This window comes from Rhamphochromis longiceps, linkage group LG2, assembly GCF_057381845.1.
Source record: "Rhamphochromis longiceps isolate RC_006_pf linkage group LG2, R_longiceps_female_GT1.1, whole genome shotgun sequence".
NCBI lineage: Eukaryota > Metazoa > Chordata > Actinopteri > Cichliformes > Cichlidae > Rhamphochromis > Rhamphochromis longiceps.
The window spans coordinates 25,964,662-25,990,629 of record NC_140558.1 but is presented as its reverse complement, the minus strand read 5'-3'; the positions used below and the strand labels follow the sequence as shown (position 1 = coordinate 25,990,629).

The window sequence follows — 25,968 nt, the reverse complement described above, 5'->3', positions numbered from 1 at the left end:
AGTGATTTGCCTCTAAACCAGGAAAGGACAAAAGGGTGTTGTGACATGTATTCATTTTAAAAAGGCTAACTGAATGTGTCGGTGTGTATTGATCCTAGGTAAATAGCACATGCACGGAATACGTTTATTTTTATTTTACAACTAATTATGTGAGAAATATGACCAACTCACCGTCGGTGTCTCCCAGAGGTCAAAGTTCATGTAAACAACTCTTCTTCAATCACTCCTCCCTGTTGATAGTTGAACTCTGGCACGGTGAAACACGTGACACCGTGAAGTTTTCCACGACGAAAATACAGTGAAAAGGGGAGAAACGAGCACGTGGAACCGACTGCCCACCGAATCCTCGAGCGCTCGCTCCCGTCGCTGCTGCTCGCCCCTGTGACAGGTAGCTAGCAAGTTTTGACATTTCTGTGAAAGTACTTTTTATGAACTCACTTGCCTACAGTATGATTTAAAAGGTGGAGAGAATGTAAAAAAGTTTTTGTTTTTCTTCTTTGTAAATATGTAATTAGAAAATTAAAGGTATCGAAAATTACACCTGTTTTCAATAGAAAATAATGTTAACGCTAAACGCCTCGGCTTGTTTGTCAACCGTTCTTTGTTTGGTCATTTTGGCCAGCCGTTGAAGTTAATCCTTGTATATACTGAACCATTTTGTAACTACAGTCAGAGGAGAACTGCTAACAGACCGTAGACCCCACAGCGACTTCAATGAGCTTTTTCTTTGCTATTTGTAGCAACATCCTATGTTTACTCCTGAAGAAATTGTAGACCTGAGTGACTGCTGGAGGAGGCCTCACACACGAATGGATATCCGTCGGGTTCAGGGGTCGAAGATGTTTTGATCAGAAGTTGCTGTACTAATGACCATCCGTGTGAAAGGGCCAGGGAATTATAGTGCTTCTCTAAACGCCACCTAGCAGGATTCATTCTATTTTTGATAACCCCTGAATAAGTTAATTTATGATAAACTTTCAGTTGGCACAATGTAGGACTTAGTGTTGTTAAAATTTCAGCCACATGTAGCTTTCTGTGAGTATGGACATGTCTCTGTGTAGTTGGTGTTTGCTCATTGCTTTGAAGAGAGCAGACTGCACAGGCTCATTGGTTTAACTTTGTTCCCCTGGGCTGTCTGACCAGCCTTTTTCCCTGAACAGAGCTTGCTGTTTTAGTGTTGGACAGTCCAGTGACTGGGCTTTTGATGGCTGGTCCTGCTACTCATAACCACTCTCTGTGTGATACTGATATGATCCAGTCAACCAGGAAAAGGCCATTTGGGGCATTGTATGCCGTGCCCGAGGGGCTTCGTGAACAGAAAAGCATTGTTCTGTTGCTCTCACTCCAACTTTTAAATGTATAATTTAATTTGCAGGCAGTAACTTGCACTACATTGCTCTGAAGGAGAACAGAGACACTTAAATGGATCCCTTAATCAAACACATTGCGATGTTTGTGTTTTAAAGCTGCTTTTAACTTTTTGCATTGTTGTGTAAGACCAGTGTTTTTCGTTGTTTTTAAAAAGCTCCAATCATGTTTATGTCAAGAGCAACAGGATTTAAAAGTTGTAGGACTCTTAAAACCAAGAGCGGGGTTAATAACTGTGCTCCATACCATGATTTACATCTCAAGTCAAGATTGGACTGCCGTGTCTCGGGTCACAGGCCTTGTATAGATTAAGCAGAAATAGCTTGGGTCTTGGTGGTCTCAGTCTCTGGTGTCACATCACTGTTGTCATTTCAGGATCAGGTGTCAAGTTGGCTGTGTCATCAAAGAATGATGTTGTCAGACTGAAAACTGTGTTTTGCCATCATTGTGTGAGTTTGAATGCAAATTCCAATACTGATGTACGGTTAAAAACGTTCATAGTGCAACTTTCTCCTCTTGCTAGGCCTCACATCATTCTGCTCTACTTTTCATTTATCCGTTGCTAAAAAAGCCGCCTGATCCATTCCCTCATAAAAGAGGGACTTTGGCTGCTTAGCAACAGTGAATGCCAAGTCTGTCTGGCAGCCCATGGCCACTCCCCTCGGCATGGATAAGGTAACGTGTTGCTCTCTGCCTCACTTGATCCTTTTGTGAACTTGGGGAATGAACCTCTGCAGTGAGCACTGCCTCTAGCTGGACCTTTGCATGCTTGCACAGGCGGAGCAGTGTGAAGCTAAGTTACTGAGTTTGTCTGAGACAGGAGCTGGTTAGATGGATTGATGATCCACTTCTGCAGCAGGCCTACAGGACAATCACGTTACCTCAGGGAGTGAAAGAAGTGAAGCTAGCAACTGCATGGGGGGGGGGCACTCTCACTCAGACTGTGATGTTACTGATGCACGGCTGATTCTGAACACGAGGACAGAGGAGCGGTGGGATGGCGATAGACTCTCAGCCAATTGCCTGCTTAGCTGGCTGGATTTTGGACTTTGCAAGGAAAGTAGTAATTGGATTGTCTGTGAAAGGCTAAAACGAGGCGAATGGAGCTACAAAAAGTGCAATACAGTAAGCTTAAAAGGTGACTAAAGATATTTTCTTTCTTACTGTAAATCTCTGGATGCAGAGGATGCAAATGGAGGTATTGAAAGTTAGTTTATACTGTAGCCGAGTACCTCTCCTTAAATCTTTGTACACAGTTGTGCTTCCTTCTTTGACTGTTCCTTATTTCTGTTCACTGTCTCAGTGTCTTGTAACTTGAATCTCTTGGTTTTATTTACCCATAAACATCGTCAGGTTGTCAGCACATTACATAATACGCCATGCCCAGGCTTATTTGTAACAACCAAAACAACTGCTCTTTGTCATTGGCCTTGAAGGTGCACTTCCACAGTTCAATGTGCACGTCAGCTTGTCAGGGCTATATATTATACTTCATTGTAGAGATTGCATTGTACAGTAAGGTGTGTTCTCTCTGCCTGTTAAACAAACACATTCATCGAGTTTTTGACCACTGATCGTGCTGATAAGATTCACTGAAACTGTTGGAATTTTTTCAGCTCTGATATTAAAGGCGAGGCAGGATATGGATATAACGCCATGTTTCTTCAAAGAAATAGGCTGTGATTTGACTTCTTGAGGGTTCAATCCTATGTGTCATCATAGGATTTCCCATTTCAAAGAGTGCTTTATTTGAATAAATGTAACTTCATTGAACCTTTTTTAAGGTGATTGAGATATTTTTATTTAAAAAAAGAGAAATCTGTATAATCTGCAGGTGTCTGTGCAACTGCCAACTTGTGTCATACTTCAAGAAGAGCCAGGTCTTTGCACAGGGAAAGAAAAGGGTCATTTTTCTGGATTGTTTTCATAATGCTGCAAAATATCTTGGCACTAAAATACGCAAATAGGCCAAAGGCTTATAGGCCGTTTCCCAACAATGGGTGGCGAGCACTTAAGTTAACAATGTTTTCCCATTAAAAGGATGAAAATGATGGAAACAAAATGTAAAAAAAGTCAGTAAGGATGTTTTTTAAAAGTAGCTAGTAGACTGTATGACTTTATCTTTGTGTACATCCAAGTGTTAATTGTTCTTAAAAGCAATAGCAATGCTAAAAGCTCTTTGTGTGTGCATTTTTCAAGTTGTTGGTGACCCAATGTCTGCTTTTCCTGTCATCTGTACCCCAGTGGATTTTGTAGTCGTGGCTGGCGAGCTCTGCAATCCAGCCTGCTTGGATAAACACAACAGTGCATAGCAAAGCTGCCGAGACAGTTCATTCATGTTTTTACTCTCACACGAGCCACGGCAGAGTAAAAACATCCCTCCTAAAAGTTGGTCCATCCTTGCATTGAAGCCATTTTTGAAATCATGATTCTACAGAGACATCAACACTGACTGTGATATTTTCATGCAGTTCTCAGTTTAAATATAAAATGCATCATGCTGAAAAGATTACAAATTGTTTGGGTTGGTTGTTCACACAGGCTCACCAGTTTTGCTGAGCTGTAGATTCAGTTTCCTGCTCTTAGCTGACATTAGTGGCATCGTGTGTTGTTTTCTATTTCAAGGTTCAATAAGTTGTGTATTCAGAGTTGCTCTTCTGCTTATCTTGGTTGTAATGAGTTATTTGGGTTACTGTTGCCACAGTTGGCATCAACAATCATGTCCCGTTAAAAGTCACTTGCATTGCCTTTCATTCCCACTCTGATGCTGAGGTTGAAATTCAGAATATTTGTCAAATTTCTTGGTTTATTAGATATTTGCTTTATGGAGGAGTTAAACAGGTGTACATAATGAAGTGGCTGGTCAGTGTATGTTGGTGCTTTTATGCTGTTCTTTGAACATACAAATGTATTGACAGGCTATGGTGCTGCTTTCACCAAAATGGTTTCTTTTTCTCCTCTTTTACAGAAATCCTTCCCTGGTATCAGATTTTAATGGGCTAAAGTGCTGCCAGCTGAACCCATAACTGAAGCTGTTCAGCACTTGGGATACACAAGAAATAAAATCCCATCAGAATTCTTAAACATGGCCAGTGACCAACCTGAAAGCATGGTGCCTCCACCTCACAGTGACATAAAGCTGATCCTTTCATCTGAGACTCACCCATCCACGCCTGTGTCACCTGACTCCAGCAGTAGTATTTCGTACATGAATGTCAGAGGAGCCAGCAGCTCTGCTGACATTAATGTACTCGAACATCGCCTTAGTCAGTGCTCCCCTGTGGATAACCTTTACAATACCACCTTAACACATGGGGATGTCTTCTGTGGTGTGACTTCAAACTTGAATCAAACCTTCATTGCCACACCTGTGAATGATGGCATTAATTTCTGGAAACAAAACTTGAGCCTCATGAGCAATGAAGACGTGGAGGATTTTATTAGGCACAGAGGGGATGAAAGTAACAATACTGTAATGTCTCAGAGTTCATGTGGGGCATCCTGGAGGGGATCCAATGAGAATGACTGCTGCTCTCTGAGCTCTGGGGAAATGGTAATGAGGAGCAATAGTTTCTGTCTGGAGGACCAGTCACTCTTATTAGTCTCTTCCCTGGAGGAATCATCCATCTCTCCAGCTGCACGTCGACCAGAATCACCTGCTGTATCGAACCTGCTGTCGACCACTATTCTGGGCGTCTGCAATAAACCCGCAGAGAGAGTCTCAGAGGAGAACACAGGCCATCCTTGTCTTGGTGTGACTTTCATTCAGGCAGACAACAAGGAGCTCCTCGATGAGGAAAATGAAATGGCAACATCGAATTGTTTTGTAGCTTTGCCAAATGAGAATGAACGGGGGCTTTTCACAACGTTCATCTGTGAAACCTCTCCAGACTGTGGAAAAGAGGCAAACTGTACCAGTGCTGAAGCAGAACCTTTGCCCCCATTTTCAGCGGCATTTACACCAGAACAAGGCAAGACCTTTGTGTCCACTCTGTCAAATACGCAGGAAATTGATGAGGGTGTTTGCACTTCCACTCCGGTGCAAAACATTGAGAACAAGATAAACGGCCTCCCCTCGTCTCCATGCATTAGAAATGTGAGCAGCCCAGGATGTCACCCTGTTAAACAGCAGCAAATATCTGTCACTAATAAACAATGTTTAGACCCAGGACTGCCACCTACAGCAAGAAAAGCTAAGAAAATAGAAATTAAAAGGTTTCCCAAACCTGACTTCAGTCATGTAAAATCCAAAGTCGTAACAAGAGATCCACAGCAAACCTCAGTGCCAGAAGTTAATTTGGGGAATAAATGTACTGAATCCCTGAGAAGAACCCCAAATGGTATGTTTCCTGCCAAGAGAAGAAGTAGCACTACATCTGATTCTGCCACCAGTAAAATATTTAATGATGGACAGTTAGAAGTGGATGCTGGAGCTGCTAATTTGGGATTAACAGTGACACAGTCATGTGAGCATACTGCTGTGGATGGCCAGGGCAAGAGCAGAGAAACTCCAGCAGGCCAGTGCAGTAAACCCAGCTTTCAAACAGAGGGGCCCTCTTCCAGCCAAGTATCCGAAACCTCAGCACAGCACGCTTGCAGCCAGAGCAGCTTCTCATCCCTAGAAAAATCCCCGGGTAAAAGTGGCCCCAAACCAACTCCAAAGAAGGGTGTGTCAAACAAAGCTGTGGCCAGATCAGGCTCATCTTTGGGTCAGGACAAGTCTTCTGTCTTCAAGACATGGCCTCGCTGCTCATCTGAGAGTTCATCATCAGCGTCCAGGACACCTCAGGAGAAGCAAACAACTCTAAAGTTCTCAGCTAGTTTTAACATTACTAAAGCCAAGACCCACCAGAGACAAACCAAAGCAAAGAACCTGAGCTGCTCTTCCCAGAATAAACAGGCTATACACTCCGAGGACCCTACTCAAAACTCCTCCAGAGAGGTCAAGAAAATAAGCCTCGTGGTGAGTAGATGGAGCATTGATTTTGAAGGTGAATATGTATGAGTGTCAGAGGTGGGGGGGGGGCTACAGGGGGCTTTTTCTTGTGTGTTGTAGTCCATCTGGGCCAAATGCACAAGACCTGCAGACTAAGTGAAGAATTGTTCTCTTTTCAGGCAGAGTCAGCAAGAGCTCATTTGGATGATGGTAAGACTAGATGTGTACCTTGGCGACCATCCCCTAGACTTGCTAGGAGAACACCACTTTCACAACCTCCACCTGCCAGTCCCAGACCAACCACTTTGTCAGCCAGGCAGAGACTGGGATCCCTGGGGATGAATGAAATCAGGACCCCTAAAGCTGTAGGGAAACCTCAATCCAAGCAGACGAGCATTACAGGTATGGGTCATGTTTGCTTGATTAAACCTGTTATGTTGAACTTGTTCTGTGGCAACAGTTCAGAAATGTTAAAAGTTATTCTTTATTGTCTTGAGGAAGCCAAAGTTCACCTATAAATGCATTAAAATACTAGACAGGAGGCCACAGTCAATGCCTTGTAAAAGTAGAACCTAGGGATTTCTTAACTGGATTTTTCGATGTTATGTAAACAGAATTGTGTAACAGGCCTTTTTAACCTTTTGGCTCAAAGCACCACAGTTTCTTTTTTTTTTTTTTTCCAGGAAGTTGGGCATGTAGTCCAACTGATAAAGCAGGACTATAAATATTTATAATATTCACCCAATACTTCAAGAAGTAACGACTGCAAATTCATTACTTTTCAATGTGCTTTCATACTAGAATTAGGTTGTCATGACATTTCCTTTCCACTAGAGGGTGACATTGAGCAAAGTCTGTCACAAATTATTCAGGTGTTTGTCAAAAATGGACAGCTTGCTCAGCGCTATTGTTAGATGAATCCTGAGGAAAGGAGAGAGACTGTTCATCTGATGGGAAGCGGTCTGCAAACTGGAAAGTAGGGGAAGGAAAGGGAGTTTTTGAGGTTAGCAATGGTTTGAAAGGAGGACAATATTTAAACCAGTTGGACCTTTAGTACAGTAAAATGTCATGACCAATGACATTGTCATTTTTCAGCTGTACACACAGCTTTAAATTTAAATTGAGCTACAGCATTTTTGTTTATGGATTGTTGTTAGGATTGTTTGATTTTTAAATATTTAGAGTTGGTAAGATTGCAAAGTTCCCAAACTTATGTTTCAGTGACTGTTAAAACTGAAAGTAGTCACACTTTCGCATTCTAGTTTTGTGCAATTGAATGTGGTTTTAGCTTTAACTTTTAAAAATATCCTTATTTTTATCTGGATCTGACACATCAAAAATACCTAGAACATGACTCTTTATATGTATTAGTGAGCTTATCCTTAATAAAGAGGTTCATGCTGCTGACCTCATTTCCTTCCCCAGGCTGTCAGAGAGCACAGGCAATAGGAGAGCCATCCCTGGGATCTGCCTCAGCAGCCAACATTGAGCCCCAGGTCAATGGACTACAACCTCCTCAGACTCCCACTCAGCCCTCTGTTATAGGTCCTCGGTCCACCCCTGTTAGTAAACTACCACACAGGACTTTGGGGCCTTTTAGGAGCCTTACTCAAACCAGTGTTCAGCATGCGCTATCCCAAAGCTCTGGGAATACACAAGGTGAGATTATTAAGAATTTTCTGTCGCTTTTAGAAATAGGATATTCTTTCTAGAAATAGTGCCAGTATGCTGTTATATAAAGGTATAAAAACAGTTATGAACTGGTTTCTGGGATTAGCCATGATGTTTATTGGAGGGTTTTTAAGGACACATGTGGCTAGGATGATGACCTACTTTGCCCTGGCTAGGATTGGAATCTCCCCTTGGGCAGTCTTTCTCTGATTGCAATCCTCCACCTCTGCTATGATTATAGGTGCTTGACATCTTAAACATAGATTTTTCTGATTTCTTCTGAAAGGATGTAGAAACATGTTAAACATAAAGCTGAATGAATGAACGGAACCCCAGGAAACTGGGAAAATGATCTTCATTGTAAGGGTTATCTGCTTTGGAGTTCTGAACAGCCAATCAGAATGTACTGATGTGTCATGAATAGATGGAGCAATGTTTTGATGTGAGCTTCCCAAATCCTCAACAGCATAGAGCTCTCTGATTGGCTGAGAGAATATATTTGTCTAAGTCGGGGACCCCCTTGTTGGTTGTCATGGCAACGGCTCCTATTCCACTCTAGTTCACACGCAGTGTTGCCTGGAGGAGAAAGAGCAGACATACACTACAACTGATGCCGTCTGAGGTGGATTCAAAGGAGCGTTTCTTCTGTTTTTTGATTGAAAACCAATGGCTGGCTACACTGGGCTTCGAAGCTGCACCTGGACGGAATTTCCAGCTCATGTTTTCAACAGTTCTTCTTTACTTACACAAGGCAGTGCAGCATCCAGCTGTGACCTCACTCTCTTGACCTGCCTGCTCATTGGATCCTATCGCTTTTGCATCATCCCTTTGTTAGCTGCATTTAATGGAAAAGAGAGAAATCTGTGGAGAAGTAAGTTGGGCTGGCAGCTGACTCATTAGTGGGGTTGCCATGGTGACTTATTTACTGTTTGGGATCTTATCAATTTGGATGACATAACCGTTTGTTTGGCGTGCTAAAAATTGTAGATTCAGTTCTTTTTGCTATTGTTTTGGTCATTTTGTCATCAACATTCCTTATAATACACTCTTCCAATACTTAATTTACATTGTTACATTCTACATTGCACATGCTAGAACTAAAATATTCTTTGTCTCTAAATGGCTTCAAATGACTTTCTGACAAACTACCAGTGATGCCAAAGGTTGTTATACTAATTCCCAGTGAATTTCCAGAACATCATGACATACATTGCAGTATTTAACCAGTATGTCTCTAATGCCTCCAACAGTTTCTGGAGGAGTTGCACACAAAACAACCCCATTCAAATCTGTGGTACTGAAAGCAAGGCTCATCTCGACCTCTGGGAAAAACACTGGACCAAGTAGGATCACACTACCACACGCCACACATATCGCAGTCTTTCATTGTAACATGTGATTATATTTAAGCCTTCTTTGAATAACAATTGATCACTTTTTGAACAGGACATTCTTTTTTTGTTTTCTTTTTTTTTTTTTAAATCTATCTTTCAATGACCTTCATAAATGTGACCTAATCTGTTAAAGTTTGTATAGTATGGTAACGATGCTTGATAAGCACTGTTTAGTCTTGATTAAATTAAACTGTCTCCTCCTCAAACTAGTTTTGTGTTTCACAGTTGTCATTCACTCAGCAGGCAGTGTGTCACCTTCATTATGGGTCAGATTAACTCCAGCCTCTTTTCTCTCCTGGATCTTTTGCTTGTAACAGCTTTGTCTACGGTAAACAAGCCTGCTGCTTCCACTGGAAAAGGAGCATCAAATTCTATAATTGGTCCTCTGTTAAAGACAGCTTCTGCAAAACTTGCTCGATCAACGCTGGTTGGATCTGGTAAGACTCGTTTTATTCTCTCTGTATTTTACAGAATTTTTAACGTCCTTGTTTGTATTTTCTAAGTCTAAACTAAACATCAGCATGGTGTAGGTTTTGTTCCATTTGATAGTGTGGCGGACCAAAACTAACACAGTGCATTATATACTATTAAAGTATAACAGCAACAGATGAAGTTTTCCTTTTCTACATTTATAGACCTATTAAACTATCAATCCATCCAATTGCTTCTGTTTGAGTCGTAGGGGGAGCACGCCTCCCTCTCTCCCAGCCACCTCGTCCAGCTTATTTGGAGAAACACCAAAGTGTTCCCAGGGCAGCAGAGAAAAATCTGTCCAGGGTACCCTGGTTCTACTCCGGGGCCATTTCCCAGTAGTATATGCCCCGAACATGATGCCCCAGAGGCGTCCTTGTCAGATAGCTGAGCCACCTCAGCTGGCTCCTTACAATATGAAACAGTAGCAGCTCCACTCCGAGCCCCTCTCTAATAATTGACCTCCTCACCCCTAGGACAGCAGTCCTCACTCATGCCTTATCGACTGATCTAGCTGCTATTTAAAGAAATCTATATGTAAGTATAAATACAACGTAGACCAGGCAAACAAATTGTGCAGACAAGCTAGTGTGCTGTCTACTAATGACTAACAATTTCATATTTCCACTGCTGCGAGGAACGTGTGGCATATTAGTCAACCCAGCTTTTAACTTGAGAGTTGCTCGCTGTGATTCATACGCAGTGCTTGAAATTTCAGGGCTTCTCATCTCTTGCTGTCTTTTATGGTGTCAGTGGATTGTGTCTTTGAGCAGAAGCTAAACTGGAACACACATTAAATTAAACCTGATTTGTCATCATACTGACCTTGCCATGAGCTTCCTGTTATCTATTACTATCCCACTGCCAGGGACACAGGGAAATAGAGTAATGCCTTGGCAACTTCAAATTCCCATTGGCTGATGTTCTCATGCTTGCTCCTCCCACCCGTTTTAATGCTCCCTAGCCCCACCCCCTCTACTCTCTCCCCTGGCATCCTGGCAGTGCTACAGCACCGCCATCATCCAGCTTGGAGATGCTGCTTTACTTTGGGAGATTTGTGCTTTTTTGTGAAAAGCTGACGGCTGACTTTACAGAGGATTAAGAGATTTTTGCTTTCCCCCCCATTCTGCCTTTATCACGTCTTTCAGACTGTGCCACGACCAATGGCCAGGCTTTGACCCTGTACTGTTCACAGCTGGGAATTAATTTTGAGTTGGGACTTCTGCCATGCCGAACTGGGTGCCCTCACTTTTTTCAAGGCCATATCAGTGGAGTAGCTGTTACTACTGCTTTTTATTGATTTATTTAGTAATTTTCCATCAGACCTCATCAGTGCTGCTGTTACCTGAGGCATGTTTCACTGAGAGGCACCACAGCTCGTGGTCCTTAGCTAGCACCAACCATCTGAATCGTGAAACTGGTTTTTGATTTTTAAATCAAACTGTTAGCTGAAGACTTTGGTTCTTTTGCATTGTTTTTGAGATGTTATGGTCGCCGAAGCTCTCCTTGTCCAACATCCACGTGCGTCTGACAGCCAAAGGTTTACTCCGAAATATTCAGCTGCTCTCAGGATGCAGGAAGAACACTGTGGTTTTCCAAGCAGGTCTGTCAGTTGTTTTGGTGTTAAATATTGTTGTCAGTGTTATTATGACATTTTGAGCAGTTTCTGTGCTGTTGTATTTAAGCCAATCAGTTTGCCTTTCAAGTAGATCTGTGGTGTCAGTTTATGAAATCCATTTTTAGCTATATACTAATTGGCAATACAGATGGCTCCAAAGCATGTGACCCTGGGCTGAAGTATGCTAGGAATGGAAAAATTGAAGAATGATTTAACCAAAAACTGTAATAGTCTTTGACATTCAGTGTTTGTTTATATTATCTTCAAGCATTGATTATGTATCCAAATGTCCCACTTCCCTTTCATGCTTCCTGGGATTTCTGAGACTCTTCTTTCAGTCAAATGTGCCGGGGTTATTTTGGTTCTTTATGTCTAAGTGACTCCATGGCAGTCTTGTTGTAATTGTAGAACTGCATGTTTGCTTAAAGCTTTTGTACGTTTTTTTTTTTTTTTTTGTTTTGTTTTGTTTGTTTTTTTTCTCAAATGTGGTAAATTTGTTTTATGAAGCAATTTCGGAAGCACTTTGTATCCTTCTAGTAATTAAATAGTATCATTTCTTTTTTTAAGTTCTAATCTGCTACTGTATCACTGATTCACAAGTATTAAAACTCGTGCATTTTTCTTATTTTCATTCATTATCATACTATTAGAGTTGTGCCCCTTACTGTATCAGCCAAGAACTGTAACAAGCCCCTGATTGTGAGGGGTCTCATCATCCATCATGCTTTGTGCTATGATGTGATATCTCCTCACACCAGCAGAGCACAATGCTGTGGAGTCATTAAATCTCTCTGTTTAAGTATAGAAGTTAGAGTGGTACAGTTATCCTTCTTTGAGTCTGAAGTGAAATGAGAAGCTTGTCATTATTTTGTATTTAGACACTTGGATGAGAATAGCTGTAAGTCCTGTGTTGCTATGGAGCAGTAGACAAAGAAGGCGATTATGTGCTTATGTAAAGGAAATTAAATGTCATGTGGGTGCAGATTTGTGTGTTTATGTAAAGCAAAAGTGACACGATGCTTTTAAAGCATTATAGAAAGGTTTAATAGTGACTCCCTGACAATACGTTTGTTAATATTTGAATATTTCATTAATGTTTTGAGTTTGTATTAGTGTTACACTGGGTCGTCATCACAGGAGAAAAGTGAATGCTTCACTGAAACATAGTTTTACAGCCTGAAATGTGTAAATGTATGAAGCATATGATACAGTAGATAATCTTTTTTCTTTCTCTTCTATACAAGCACGTTTATATAACATGTTGGTGAAGTTGAGATGTTCTCTATTTGTTCTAGTTTCCAGCCAGCAGAGGGCGTTGTAATTCAAACAAACCTCTGCTAGGTTTGTTCAAAACATGCAACACACTTTTAGAGTTCCAATTCAATTTAGTACAACATTAAAAAGATATCAGAACTATGAACAAAATCCATATTGAAATACTTGGCCAAAAAGTGTTTCATGTTTTAGCTTTGTTTACAAAAAAGAGAGTGTAGACACTGAAGTCTGACGGAATGTTTGTAAGACGTTAAAACTGAAAACAAAAGCTTGGAAATTTAAAAACGTGTTGGGGTTTTTTAACTACATATCTCTATTATTTCAGAAAAAATGTTTGAATGGTCTTGAATCATCTGAGTCCCAAACATCAGTCTTTTATAAACATAACTTAGTCAGGATCACAAGTCTTGTGGTTCCAGCTACACGATGGTGACAATTGCTAACCAAACATCTAAATATTTAGAATCTTTCCGTGAATGATGCAGTATGTCCTTTTTTTGGCTATTTGATAGCCTCAGTGAAGAAAGGACAGGAAAGCGGGGGGCAGAGAGAGAGAGGCAAAGACATGCAGCAAAATGCCGCAGGTCGGACTCAAACCCGAGCCGACCGCTCTCAGCCGTATGGCATGTGGTCACCCGCTCAACGCACTGAGCTAAATCAGCGCCCATGCTGCAGTATGTCTTAACAGTTGTAACACATGTAGTTGTTGCAGAACAAGACAGGCGTTTTGTTTGTCTTAAAGGCTGTGCCCAACGCTCGTGCTGAACAGTTTACTCTGGCAGCCGTAAAGTAAGCTGCACATCCGGATACAGAGCTTTGAAAACTCAAGTCTGTCTTTATGACGCCAACATTTTATGGCTGCAGAATGATGAATCTGTTTTTATATAACTCTAGTTTCTCAAAGCAAGATTGCATCGATTTCATCCCTCCAAAATTTGATTAATGAATGAGTTGCTATCAGAATGTTTAATTTGACTCAACAATGACACTCTTACATACAAGTTCAAGATCAATGTGACTTAATTCAAAAATGTATATCCAAAAGGTCAACTTTACTGACTTTCATGACTATTGTTCAATGTCTAAACATCAACCTGAGGGAGGCTTACCCCTGAAAGGTGATAATTAGTCCCAGAGTAATGAGTCCCACAGGCAGCTGCATGTAGTAGCAGTATATTCCAGTCATTAAAGCTAGGATTCCTGATATGTCCCAGGCTATTTTCACTACTATGTTATGAAACTGTCTCTTAAGAGCTAGCATGATATATAAACATGTCCATTAGTATCATTGTAATTGATGTTGGAACTTTTCTTTCTTTTCTTTTTTTTTTTCCTCCCCCAAAACAGCATGTGTAGTGAAATTTTCAGTCAGGTGTTCCTCTGTTGTAGTAGAGTAAACGATGTGAACTGATGGTAGCTGTTGCATATCAGTGATGTATGTATAAGGCTGATGTAAATCAACGCTGGCCTTGCTAAAATAAGCTGTCCTTGGAGACCAGTGCCCGCAGAGCACTAGACTAAAATCTAATTGTATTCAGTGAATCTATTTTTTCTTTTTTCCATTTTTCCCTTCGGGGCCATCAGAGGAGCAGCGCTGGGATTCATCAGACTGCCTGATTGGACAGATGCATGCATAAGTGCTTTGACTCGGGCCTTGTTGCAAATGTGCGCCTGACATGAGTGTCGTGATTTATACTGTATTGTCAGACCACCTGCAGTGATTATGGAGGGGAGTTTGTTGATGATCGGGGTTGTCACGACACTAAAGTCCTTATTTTATTTTATTGTATTTTTTTTCCCACAGTGGACAAGAACAAATCCAAAGCTGGCTCCCACCAACAACTCCCTCAACAGCAAGCATCACAACAGAAGCAGAGCAACAGGCCTCAGGATGCAGTGCCAGCGAGTCTTACAGAAGCTGACAGAATAAACCAGAACGTCCAGCAGCTCAAAGGACTGCTGAGAGCCAGTAACTGTAGATTTGAAGCACTCTCCATAGTCTTGCAGCAAACATTGACTGGGGTAAGAATTGATTTATTTCATAAAAACACTTTCATTTGTAGTTTAAAGTATATTTTATGACACACATTTTGTTAGTTTTGAGACATGGCAATCATTAACCAAGTTCAGTGAGTTCAGCTCACAGTAGTTTCTTATGATCATCTGTTTAGAGTAGAAACTAATGTTGTTGAGCAGTGAGTTTGACGTTCCAGTAAAACACATAAAAAATATTGCTCTTTATATTAAGCTAATAATTTTTCCACACATACATGAGTCCATTGTGCTTGAATCATAACTACAAGTGTTGTAACATCACATCGTGCGTTCTGACAGAGGGGAAACTTAATGGCATTACTGTTTTGCGCATCTATCCTAATAGTCGTACTCCACCCAACCATCAAACTGCCTTATTTAGTTGTCAGAGCAAAACTATGTAGATAATGTGAGTGAAATTGTTTCTTTGTTTGAATCCATGTGTTCTTAAAGAGAAGAAGTACTATCTGCAGGACACAGTGTTTCAGCTCTCTGGGTTGATTCAGTAATGCCCTTGTTTGATTACATCATATGTTATGCATCAGTGGCAAAATGTCTGGTCTGGTAGGATTGTTCTCTCCTGGTCACTTTGTGTTTTGCAGTGGTCAGACGCTGATATGTTCGTGTCTGTAAATCTTCATTTAGCACCACGGTGCTGTAAGCTCGGTTTGTTGTGGTGTAGTTAGGGCGCTCTGCAGCTAACAGTATTTTCAGAAAACGAAGCCACTGCTTCTCTCAGCTGTAATGCATGCAGTCACCTTTGAAGTTTTTTCTCCTTTGGCCTTAATGTCAGCAACTGCTTTTACTTCTGCCTTACTCCAGATTTTGACACCAGACAAATTTATCATTACTGTAGTTACGACAGAGTTCATATTTGGCCAAGAGAAACCTCAGAGGACTCGAGTCTAGGGAACATTTTTGTCTCCATTTAACATGATTCATCATTCTAACCAATCAAAAAAACAGCAATAACTTCTTTAAAAGCTTGTGTGGTTTACTGCACATTATTTCCCCCTGAATTAATTTTTCATTACTTTGGATAATGTCTGAAGTTTATCTGCTAGTTTGTGGAAACATCTTCTAGTTCTTACTGATCTGCAGTATGAATTCTTCCCCACAGAAATAAAAGCCAGAAGGTGGAGCATGTTCCTGAAGTATGGAGTCATGCCTTTCCTTATTCGGGGTGGAGTCAGTTTGGTGTAGGTGTCCAACTCTCACCATTTCTTTCTCCCTACTTACCCGATGCTCCCACAAAATGGCTAAAACTCTTTCGGTTCACTTAGTTTGAAAGGCCAGTGTCCAGTAGCACAGATAAGTTATAAAGATTAAATTTAAGTGATCATTATTTATTTATTTATTTATTATTAGTTTGTATCTGAGAAGCTGATTCATTGGACAGCCTCAGTCTAACCAGAATTTTAACCCTGACAATGGATGTGGTCCACCTGGTGATGAGCACTAGAAATTGGCTTCAAAATGATTTATATATATTTATTTTAGTAGCTTGTGAATATTTTTAAATCAAAACTTATTTTTTTTGTTTACATGAAAACATAACAGATTTTTTTTTCCATGTGGTCTCGGTGCAGTCATGAGGAAGACATTTGGAGCAGAATACGTTTAAGTCGCTGCTCGTGTCATGTGATGTAATGTGACAGCTGGTATGAGGCACAGTGTGTGATGTTGTGTCACTGATCTTTGCCTCATTCCCCTCTGTTTGGACGGCTGGGTTGTGAAACTGAATGCATCAACAAATATTAAAAACACGCTCGTTCCTCTAGAATACAAAAGTCTCCTCCCACTGAGTCAGTTTTAACTATTGCATGTCCTGCTTCTTTTTGCTACCCCTATAGGATGATACTATTTAATGCTAATGCTTGCTGTATATCAGACGCAGGGACTTGCCTTTTTATATGTAATCTGAAGTCACTGAGGTTGTGCGATACAGATCTAGTGATTTTTGGATGTCGGGTGTATTAATGTTCAGATACGCTTTGAAATCTGGTGGTCACTGATCATACCAAGAATAGCTAGCTGGCCCTGGCCCTGACACTGTGAGAATGCCCCAGCTGTTGACTTGATATGGTTATGAACAGCAGCCAAATGCTAAGCAAGGACTGTTTCTTATCATCTGTTTGGATGGGGTGTTTGCCATGCCTTCTCTTAACACTTTCCCCACCAGACTGTTGTTTTGACAGGGTGAAAAAGAAATGCTATAAGACTGGTTTCCTCTTAGCACAGAAATGGAAGCACATTACAAAAAATCAAAAATACGACCTTTATTTATTTAGCTATTTATATGTTTGCTTGTTAAGTCTCAATATTTCCAGGAGACGGGAACGTGATCTACATCAGTCATGGTCTCAGTTGAGCTTCATGTCATCCTACACCTGACATGGATCATAGTTGTATACACAAGGGACATTTCTCCTCTCTGGATTGGGCTATAAGAGTTGTGCAGTGCAGAGGCTTGTGCTGAGTAATGATATCAAATTAAATTAGCGAAAGCATCCACTGCCTAACAAAACAATCTGTATTTTGGATAATGAAGGAGATTTTTTGCTTACACTGTAGGGCTGCATGGTAGCAAGTTGGGGGTTTTGTTGTTGTTCAATTTCTGGGTGAAAATCATGTAAATAAAGAAGAATAAAAGGGCACTGCTGCATTGTAGTTGATGTGAACCAAAGAGGAAAACAAGTTTAACTGTAGACATTTTCTATACTGCCAGCTAGTGAACAAATAATATTTGAATGCTGGTGAGCAACACGATTTACAGTCAGTGAACATAAATCGTGTTGCTCACACAGAAGCTGGAAATTTCCTCTGTCACAGCATTGTATCATCACCTTATAGGAAGACAGTGCCTGTGCAGCCTGTAGCTCTACAGCAGGATGTAATATAATTGTGCAGAGGGGTGATTTAATCTGTTTGGATGAGTAGTGGGGGATGGTGGTAATGAAGCCTCTCCATGTATCCCACGGGTAGGTCACTGCACAGCACAAGTCCTGCTCCAGCAGCCTGATGTCAGACAGCTCTGAAGAATTTATCTGTTTGCTCCACTCCGGCTGCCTTTACTGCTGTCTTAAAGTGACCTCACCTCACTGAGGAGGCTGTTCTCATGCACACTGTAGCCTGCCCCTTCTGTTATTTTAGATGGAATACGGTAATGCACTCTGCAGTCACTCACCACAGCCAGGGGAAGCGGCTTTTTCAGTCCTGCCTCAGATGTAGTCAGAGCAGTCTGGGAGGAGGTGGCGCGCCCACCTGGACCACTGTCTGTCCTGGAGTACGCAGGGGGGGGACTCCAGCACCCAAGCCTCTGGCTGAGGCTGGACAATGGGCTGTTCTGGCAGCAAAGCATGCCTTAGTGCTCCCTGCGCTGCAGAGAGGGTAACTAGCTTCTACATTGTTCCACTCTGCAGTGAGGAATAGATGCAGGACAGGGTGAACACGTATTTGCTAATGTAAACTGATCAGTGAGGTGATGTTTGGCTTGTCTTACTTGCCTGATTTTTCTCATATCCATAATTAAATAATGCCAGGTATTCGGTGTGTTGTGCACAGTGTCAGGTTGTTGATGTGAATCGGGACAGTAAGTGAAACGTAATAGACGGGAGATAAACAGTTTTTGGATCATCTATGCGTCAGTTTGAAGTCTTGCAGGAGCACTGCAGCTACAGCACAGCCTTTCCACTGCAAAACTGACTCAGAAAGAGAGAAGTAAGGGAGTTTCTTCTCTCTTTTCTTTTTTCAGTTCCTCTCAGTATCACTTGTTCTGGCTTTTTCTTGTTAGCTGCGTTTGCTGGTGGTGGTGGTTGTTGTTGTGGCTGCTGCTGCTCTTGGTGGTTTTTGTGTGTATTTCAAATGCAGTATTTTAGTAGGAAAACTGCAGTAATTGGATGATTGCATTACTTGCATTTCCCCTTTTGTAATCTTGACTGTCACAATTTAGTCTTGTTACTGTGCTGGAATAAAGCTGCAGAAATAAATGCACGAGTATGTGTGTGTGACTGTTTACCTTTTTCTTGCTTGCAGCGTGATGAAGCCACACAGTGCAGGGAGCTGTCCCAGGAGCTGGTCAATCTTAGAGAAGAGCTGGGTAAGTTGGGTCACCTTGGCTTCATGTTAAGTGTTTGCAGTGTTTAGCTGTGTAAAGAAACTCTGCTGGTGCAGGGTTTGCATTTAGTTACTTTGTCTGGATTTTTATTTTTAATCCCTTAGGTTTGGATTTTTGTTCAGGTTGGTAGAAATTAAGGAAATCTTTAAGGGTGATTTGACTTTATCTTTAATGCTATGCCCTGTTTGCTGTCACGGGTTAAATTTTATATGTGTTTCATGACTAAAGATGATCATTTCCAGATGCAGATAAAGCTTTGACCACACAGACTGTCCATTCAGCACTTTCTTTACTTAACTGTTTTGTCCACTGAAAATCAGTTGCCAAGGCAAGTAGTTGGTTACGTTTAGTTTTTTTGTTAGTGATTTCCATTTCCCACAGCGTGGCAGTCTGACCTCTGAACCCACACAGGAGGGGCTGGTGGAATGCCACACCACATGAGGCCTTGTGAATTCTTGGAGAGAGTGATCCATGTTTTATGTCCAGCTTAAGTGCTGTCAAACAGGCCCGAGCACACTCAAACATGGCTCACACACCAGCCTTTATCTCTTTTACCTCAGGCAGCAGTAGTACTGTGGCCCCTCCCTCACAGCCGCGGGACTTCCACATGACTGCTCTTATATGCTGAGCGCTGTTGTATTTGCACTGAAACACATTCTTCATCTTTGGGAAGCTACATTCACCTCAGGCAGACTTTTTGTAAACTTGTTTGGATGTGTGAAGTCGTTGGAATTATTCTAGGGATATTGTCTCTCTTTTAGTTAATTTCCTTGTATGTGTACTTTACAGATTCTCTACTTATCCAAGGAGCAATTTGTTGATGGTATTTTTGCATTGCTTCCAAACCCCATCTCACCCAGACTCTGAGCCACAAGGTGTTTTATGTGGAGGGGTTTGGACATTAAGGTCACATGACTGCAAAATGCTTTGCTCCTCTTTGTTGAACTATACGTGCCAAAGCCTGATAGATTGTCCCTTCGTTTGCTTGTCATCCTGTTCCTGGATCTGCTGCCATTATTCCACTCTGAATAAGGCGGCTCCTCATTCTCAGGCAATGAAATGTAATTCCTTGACTTTCCTTTTTCTATTTTTCTATTTATTTTTTTCATTTGGTTTGGGAGATTACCTTTTGTTTGGAAATGATCTACAAACATCCACTGTGCAGTGACACCCTGAGAACATCAAATTGTACCTGCCACACATGTGTCACTACAGAGCAACATCTGGATTCAGCATTTGACAGCCACTGCTGCAGGTGCACATAGTTGCAAGTCCTGAATGTTTGAGGGTTTTTTTTGTCATTCTTATTAGTGTTAGTTGTACAATAAACAATACATTATTGTATTATTTGGTTCAGTCTGTTACTCTTGTTTTGGATCAACTGTAACCCACATAATTTCCTTAGGAACTATTAAAGTATTCTGATTTTAGAGGAGCACAGCCTGTTTGACATGGAAGAAGTTTTTGTTCTTCATAACTGTCTTAACACTATCGCAGTCTCTCTGTAGTGCACTGACTGACCTGCCAGCTGACAGATATTTGCATTGTTTGTGCACAGACACTTGAGCTGCAGACAGTTTATGGAGTTTGCTTCTCTCACCCACTTCAGCCCAGATATAAACACTTGTCAGTGGAAACAGTTTGGAACTTGTCAGGCTGATTTGGAGATGGAAAACAAAAGCCATCAATGGCAAATAAAGGATAAAATGGCCAATGATCATCTTGGAAATGGTTTAAGAAATCTGCCTTGAGATGTTGTGAAAGAATTTGGACTCATTTCTATTTCTTCTTGTGTCTGGAATTGACATGCAGTGTAGCTGGCATCAGCACTCAAGTGTGCAGGCACCTCCCCTTGAAAGTCAGTTTTTCCATTCCTTTTTGGAGAGCATTTGGTGACACATGTTCGCATCAACGAGGACTTTGCTAAAAAGGCTTTTATTAGAGGGCACATCAGATTTCTTACAGTTACTAATGAAAATTTTCCTCTGACTTTGCAGCTGTACAGACTGATATTTAATAAACAGAGTAGCTGAATACAATGCAAGCTGTCAGCTTTCACCAAGATAAAACTTTATCCTTCCAGTTTCCTCTGTTCATTCATCTGAGCATCTGGAGAAGGAGAATGAAGAGTTGCGTGTTGCTCTGGAGGATGCACTGCACAAACTGCAGGAACAGCACCGTAATGACCTGGTTGAGCTGGAGCAGAGGCTGCAGGCCTACTACCAGGCTGAGAGGGACAAAGTTCACTGTGCCTACCAGAAAGAGGCAGACAAGTCCAAAACTGTCATGCAGCAGCAGGTTTGTCTCTACAGCACCTTCTGATTCTTATTTTGGGAAATTAAGATGATTTACAGCCTAGTCTAGTAGTCAATTTTATTTAATCCTGTGGGGAAAATTAACTGACTTTTATGTTCTGTTTAAAGATTGAAGAGCTTAAAGTAAATCATGAAGCCATGAAGTTGGACCTTGAGAAAAGCCATGAAGAACAGCTGCAGTGTGTTAAACAGCAGTATGAGATGTCACTGGAAGGTGAGAGAACAATCCAAATATATTCATCACCTGCATAATGCAGGCATTAAATATTGGAACATTTGTCTTTGTTTTTATTCCATGCATTTTCATTGTGTTCATTTCATTTTGTGATACTGGAATCTGCAAACCTTTCAGAGCTCAGGAAAGTCCACAACCAGGAGCTGGAGGCTTTGGACAAAACCTTAAAAGATGCTGAAGCCTCTCTCTCTGTGAGCTTCCTCTTCTGCTCTTTTAAGTCATCTTACAACAGGACTGTAGCTTACTTTGTAATGGTTTGCTCAGACTTTGTTGTGCTGTACATCCACAGAGTCAAATTGAGGAGCTGACCTTGGAGAATAGTGCTCTAAATGAGAGGCTAACTGCTGAGGAGAGGAAGAGGAAAGAGCTGGCTGAAAACAGTCAGGTACTCTGTGCTTATTATAGCTCAGATCTGATACAGAAGCATCTTGTGACTCTAGTGTCGTTTCCCCCTGAGCATGAAAGATTTAAGATAAAATGGGAACAGATGCAAAAATGTCTTCATATTTTCTTAGAGGATTTCATTCTCAAGTCTGCAATGATTTGTTTGTTCAGTAATTAACCCTCATTAACTCTTCTCTACTGTATGAATAGGTATGAATTGAAATGAGTTAATTTCTGCTACATATGCACTAGATTCCCCCGCCCAGAGTTAATTTTCCTGCAGTGCTGTTGTACAGTAAGGCCGCCACTCCTCATTAATGTAAAGTGGCTCTAACTGTACTCTGTATTGTCCCCCAGCATAGTTATTTAGGCTAACTACCTCACATTACCTGTCACTCCATATTTGTTATTAATACACTTATTCAGAAAAAAATGGCACAAGCAGCAGTTTAATAAAACGACACATGATCAGTAATGGAGTGCTTCATTAACCACCGCCCCACCCATATATGGTCTGTTATTATTTATTTATTTATCTTCATAAAGGATCCTAAGCAATTTCCCTCTACTTTTTTTCACTCACAGAAGGACCCTCACACTCTGTATCTGGAGCAGGAGCTACAAAGTCTCAAAGTGGTGCTGGATATCAAAAACACACAGGTCCACCAACAGGAGAAGAAGCTCATGGAGATAGACAAACTGGTCAGACGATAAAGAAACTTAAAGTTCAGCACTGCTGCTGAGACTTTCCCTTTTAAACTCGCTCTTTTCATTCATTTTTTTTTTCCAGACAGAGAAAAATGTAAAGTTAGATGAGAGCCTTAAAAAAGTCCAGCAAGAGAACGAAGACCTCAAAGCCCGCATGGAAAAACACGCTGCTCTTTCAAGGTAAGAGTCCACCATATGGGTTCATAGTGATTAATTCCACAGAGTGAAGCACCTGAACAGCTGCCTCAGCTCAGACTCATTTTAAATTACTGCATTCATTAAGTGTAATGAACACCAAGCTTTTTTCTGTGTGCCAATATAATTCCTAACCTCTAATGCACCTCCACTTTATTCCAAAAACTATCGATCACGCCACCATCCTGGTGCCGCAGCTACTCACAAAGATTCCAAATATGTATCGAAAAGTGACTCATATTCCCTTTTCCATCTGAGGAGGTCAGTGCGGTTGTAGAACTGTTTTTTTTGGAATTGCTTTTACGACCCTAATTCCAAATAAAATTTGGGATGCTTTGTCTTATCTTTGTTGCCGCACAAAGGAAAATGCCAAAAAGGAATATTGTATGGCTGAGGCCGTCGGTGAGCACAGCATTAAAAACAGGCCTGATTCTGTGATGCTCACAAGCATGTCTAGAAATGACTGTCTGTGAACGCAACTCACAGGGCCTCCACAGCATCCCAACGTTTTGTCAAATAGGGCTGCAAAACTGACCTTTATGCCTTCAGGTGGAAGTTACTGAGATTCAAACTTATCCAAATATAGAAAACACACACACTTCAGGTGTGTGTGTGTGTGTGTGTGTGTGTGTGTGTGTGTGTGTGTGTGTGTGTGTGTGTGTTAAATTAAAGTGTGCACTTCGGTCATTAACACTGGAAGAGGCCTGCTAAATTAATAAAGTAATTCTCAGAAGAAGGCAGCAGTGATAATTTCATGGTTTCATCCAGGAGATGAAGCTGCATCACGCTTGCTCGTGTACATATTTCAGGATGTCAGTTTGAGCTCTTGTTTTCAGAGCTGGGGGCACATCCGAGTAAGCAGAGACTTTATTTTATAGAGTCGACTGACCCAGACAGCATCTATCTGTGCATCTACTATTTTCCTATCGTTGCATATTTGAGTTGTGAATGCACTTTGCTGCCAAGTACAGTGATCTGATTGGTCACATCTGTTGATTTGGATCCAGAAAATCTGAAAACTCAAGCTTGGTTTGGAAAAAATAATAATAGGTGTCCAAAATAATATTATTGAAACATAAAATATTTATACAGATTTTGTGCTTCTGGTGTGTAAAGGCCTTTAGTCTGTGTCCAAATTTGACATAAAGTCAGTTGTGATATAAAGTGCAGCGCAGATGTCCGAGGATGTCTTAGAAACATTAATATATTAACCTAAAACTGTAAAATTGGAAGGAATCAAGTGTAAGAATGTGTATATTAATGAAACTTGTCAGAGAAACACAAAGACACGAGACACTGCTGAAGAATTTTAGATCCTCCTCCTCTCAGCATACGGAGGTCAAGGGAATCTGTCCGGAATGCTGACCCCATTTCCAGAGAACTGATTGGCCGGTAGGTGATGTTTTCATACGTGGTACCTGCATATCTGGAGCAGGTTAGCCTTGCAGCATAAGTGACTGTCACAGTACACCCCAGTTTAAAAAAACTGTATACGATGAAAAGCTTTGTTCAGGCCTCCGCTTGTCTTGTGTTGATGCACCGCAGGCAGCTGTCGACAGAGCAGGCCATGCTGCAGGAGTCTCTTCATAAGGAGTCCAAGGTGAACAAGCGTCTGTCCATGGAGAACGAGGAGCTGCTGTGGAAGCTCCATAATGGAGACTTGAGTAGCCCACGCAAGGTGTCTCCCACCTCCACCTCTCCCTCCCACTCCTTCAACTTCCAATCACCTCGCAGCTCTGGCTGCTTCTCCAGCCCTCCCCTGTCACCCAGATAACAACGGGCTCCTGCTTCCAGGAAGCAGAACACTGCATTTGAGTTATCCGTCTGGACTTAAGAGCCATCTTTGTTTCCTTTGCATTTAGCGAAACATCAGCCTGACCTTGGCTCATTCAGAATGAGCCGAACTCTGACACTGCAGAAATACAGGAAAAACAACACTGCACAGAAGCACTTAATAAGGAAGGCCACGATGTTTGCCTTTAGAATTTGATTCTTTGGATGGAGGAAAGAGGAAATCTCAGGACTTCTATGTAATGAAACACTTTGTTATTTGTAGAGGCTTATCTTTGCTGAAGCTCGGCATACACACACAGTACATGCAGTAAAATACATGCATGTGTACATTTGCGGGAAAAAGAGGAAAAAAAACATTAAACTTCTTATGCCGATTTTTTTTTCTTTTTTTTTTTTTTTAAATTAGTATTTTCTTTCTATAAAACTAATAAGTATGTTCAGAATTTCCTTGGTTATGTTATTTTTTAAGGCTTTTTTTTTTTTTTTTTTTTTTTGTAATAGTTGGGTTCTGGATCATTTGTGGCCTTGTACGGTTTTGTTTCAATGTTTATTTGACCGAGGGACCAGTCAAAGTCTCTTTGCATGTGTAGCCCGTACCGAAGCCTCCTAACACAGCTTTAAAGTCAGCGTCTGTGCAAAGAGCTGACCAGAAGCAGCTTTGCTCATCTGTGTCAGAGACTGTATCTTGGAAATGTCTGAGTATTTTTGTTTTGAATTTATATAATAGATGTGCTGATCCTGTTTGAAATAATCTATTAATAAAGTCTTGTATTAAACTGAAGCTGTGAAATGGATTGTCAGTCAAAACTGGTAAAAGTGGTACCCACATTTTATGATGAAGCTCTACTCGTGAGCTTTTCTAAGGAGATATTGAAGTTTAAATACCAAATTTCCCTCACTCTAGTTGACTGAAATGCTATGCAGTGTATATACTGGGTCCAACCTGTTGATGCTTTTATAAACCACAAGCATTCATTCATAATCCTAATCCAAAGTATATTTCAAAATCCTAACCACCAGTAACTTTTCAGCAAAGTGGAAATATCAGCAAGTGTTGCACTGGATCAAAATAAGCTGCAGGCCTCAGATCACATTCCACATACGGAGCACATTAAGACGCCCGCCTGGCACACAGCTCCTCTTCAGACAGAGCGGGACTCTGACTCCTGCCACTCTCCTTTCTGTTTTTTCTTACAGCTTCATTACTCTGTTTAAATGAAGCCTAACTCTGATTAGTCAGGGATGATTGATTTGGTGTCCAACACAGCCCTCTGCCAGAAGTGACAGCAGCCATGTGGTGTCGTCATGACAGCCCCAAATGATTAGGACTCCTCCCCCCAGAGCTTGTGCTATTACCTTCATTTATGTTATTCTACAGTTAAGAAAATTGTGTTTTCCAGTTTTGTTGACTTCTGGGATCACATGATGCATGTTATGAAACAACTTTTCTTTT

The 25,968-nt window shown here is 41.2% G+C and overlaps 1 protein-coding gene across 2 annotated transcripts; it reads left to right on the top strand.

Moving 5' to 3' along the window:
* The first annotated feature begins 177 nt into the window (after positions 1–177).
* On the top strand, positions 178–25,368 carry mtus1a (microtubule associated tumor suppressor 1a). Of its 2 annotated transcripts, none has more exons than XM_085420198.1 (15): positions 178–388; positions 4,337–6,331; positions 6,484–6,706; positions 7,730–7,963; positions 9,226–9,318; positions 9,687–9,806; positions 14,538–14,755; positions 18,803–18,866; positions 20,968–21,182; positions 21,308–21,413; positions 21,552–21,625; positions 21,724–21,819; positions 22,404–22,520; positions 22,609–22,706; positions 24,267–25,368. In XM_085420198.1, exons 2-15 carry the CDS (start codon positions 4,454–4,456, stop codon positions 24,493–24,495), a joined length of 3,765 nt encoding a protein of 1,254 aa, XP_085276324.1. In that variant the 5' UTR covers positions 178–388; positions 4,337–4,453; the 3' UTR covers positions 24,496–25,368. The 2 variants fall into 2 exon arrangements, with proteins under 2 accessions (XP_085276324.1, XP_085276334.1); XM_085420208.1 differs by lacking the exon at positions 178–388 and adding an exon at positions 1,983–2,506.
* Positions 25,369–25,968: the final 600 nt, after the last annotated feature.

Bases quoted from the DNA above. Each gene is read 5' to 3' on its own strand.
- mtus1a (XM_085420198.1), top strand. From the start codon at position 4,454: ATGGCCAGTGACCAACCTGAAAGCATGGTGCCTCCACCTCACAGTGAC. The intron at 14,756-18,802 runs GTAAGAATTGAT...TCTTGCTTGCAG, and splicing joins TGCAGCAAACATTGACTGGG to CGTGATGAAGCCACACAGTG. The intron at 18,867-20,967 runs GTAAGTTGGGTC...TTATCCTTCCAG, and splicing joins CAATCTTAGAGAAGAGCTGG to TTTCCTCTGTTCATTCATCT.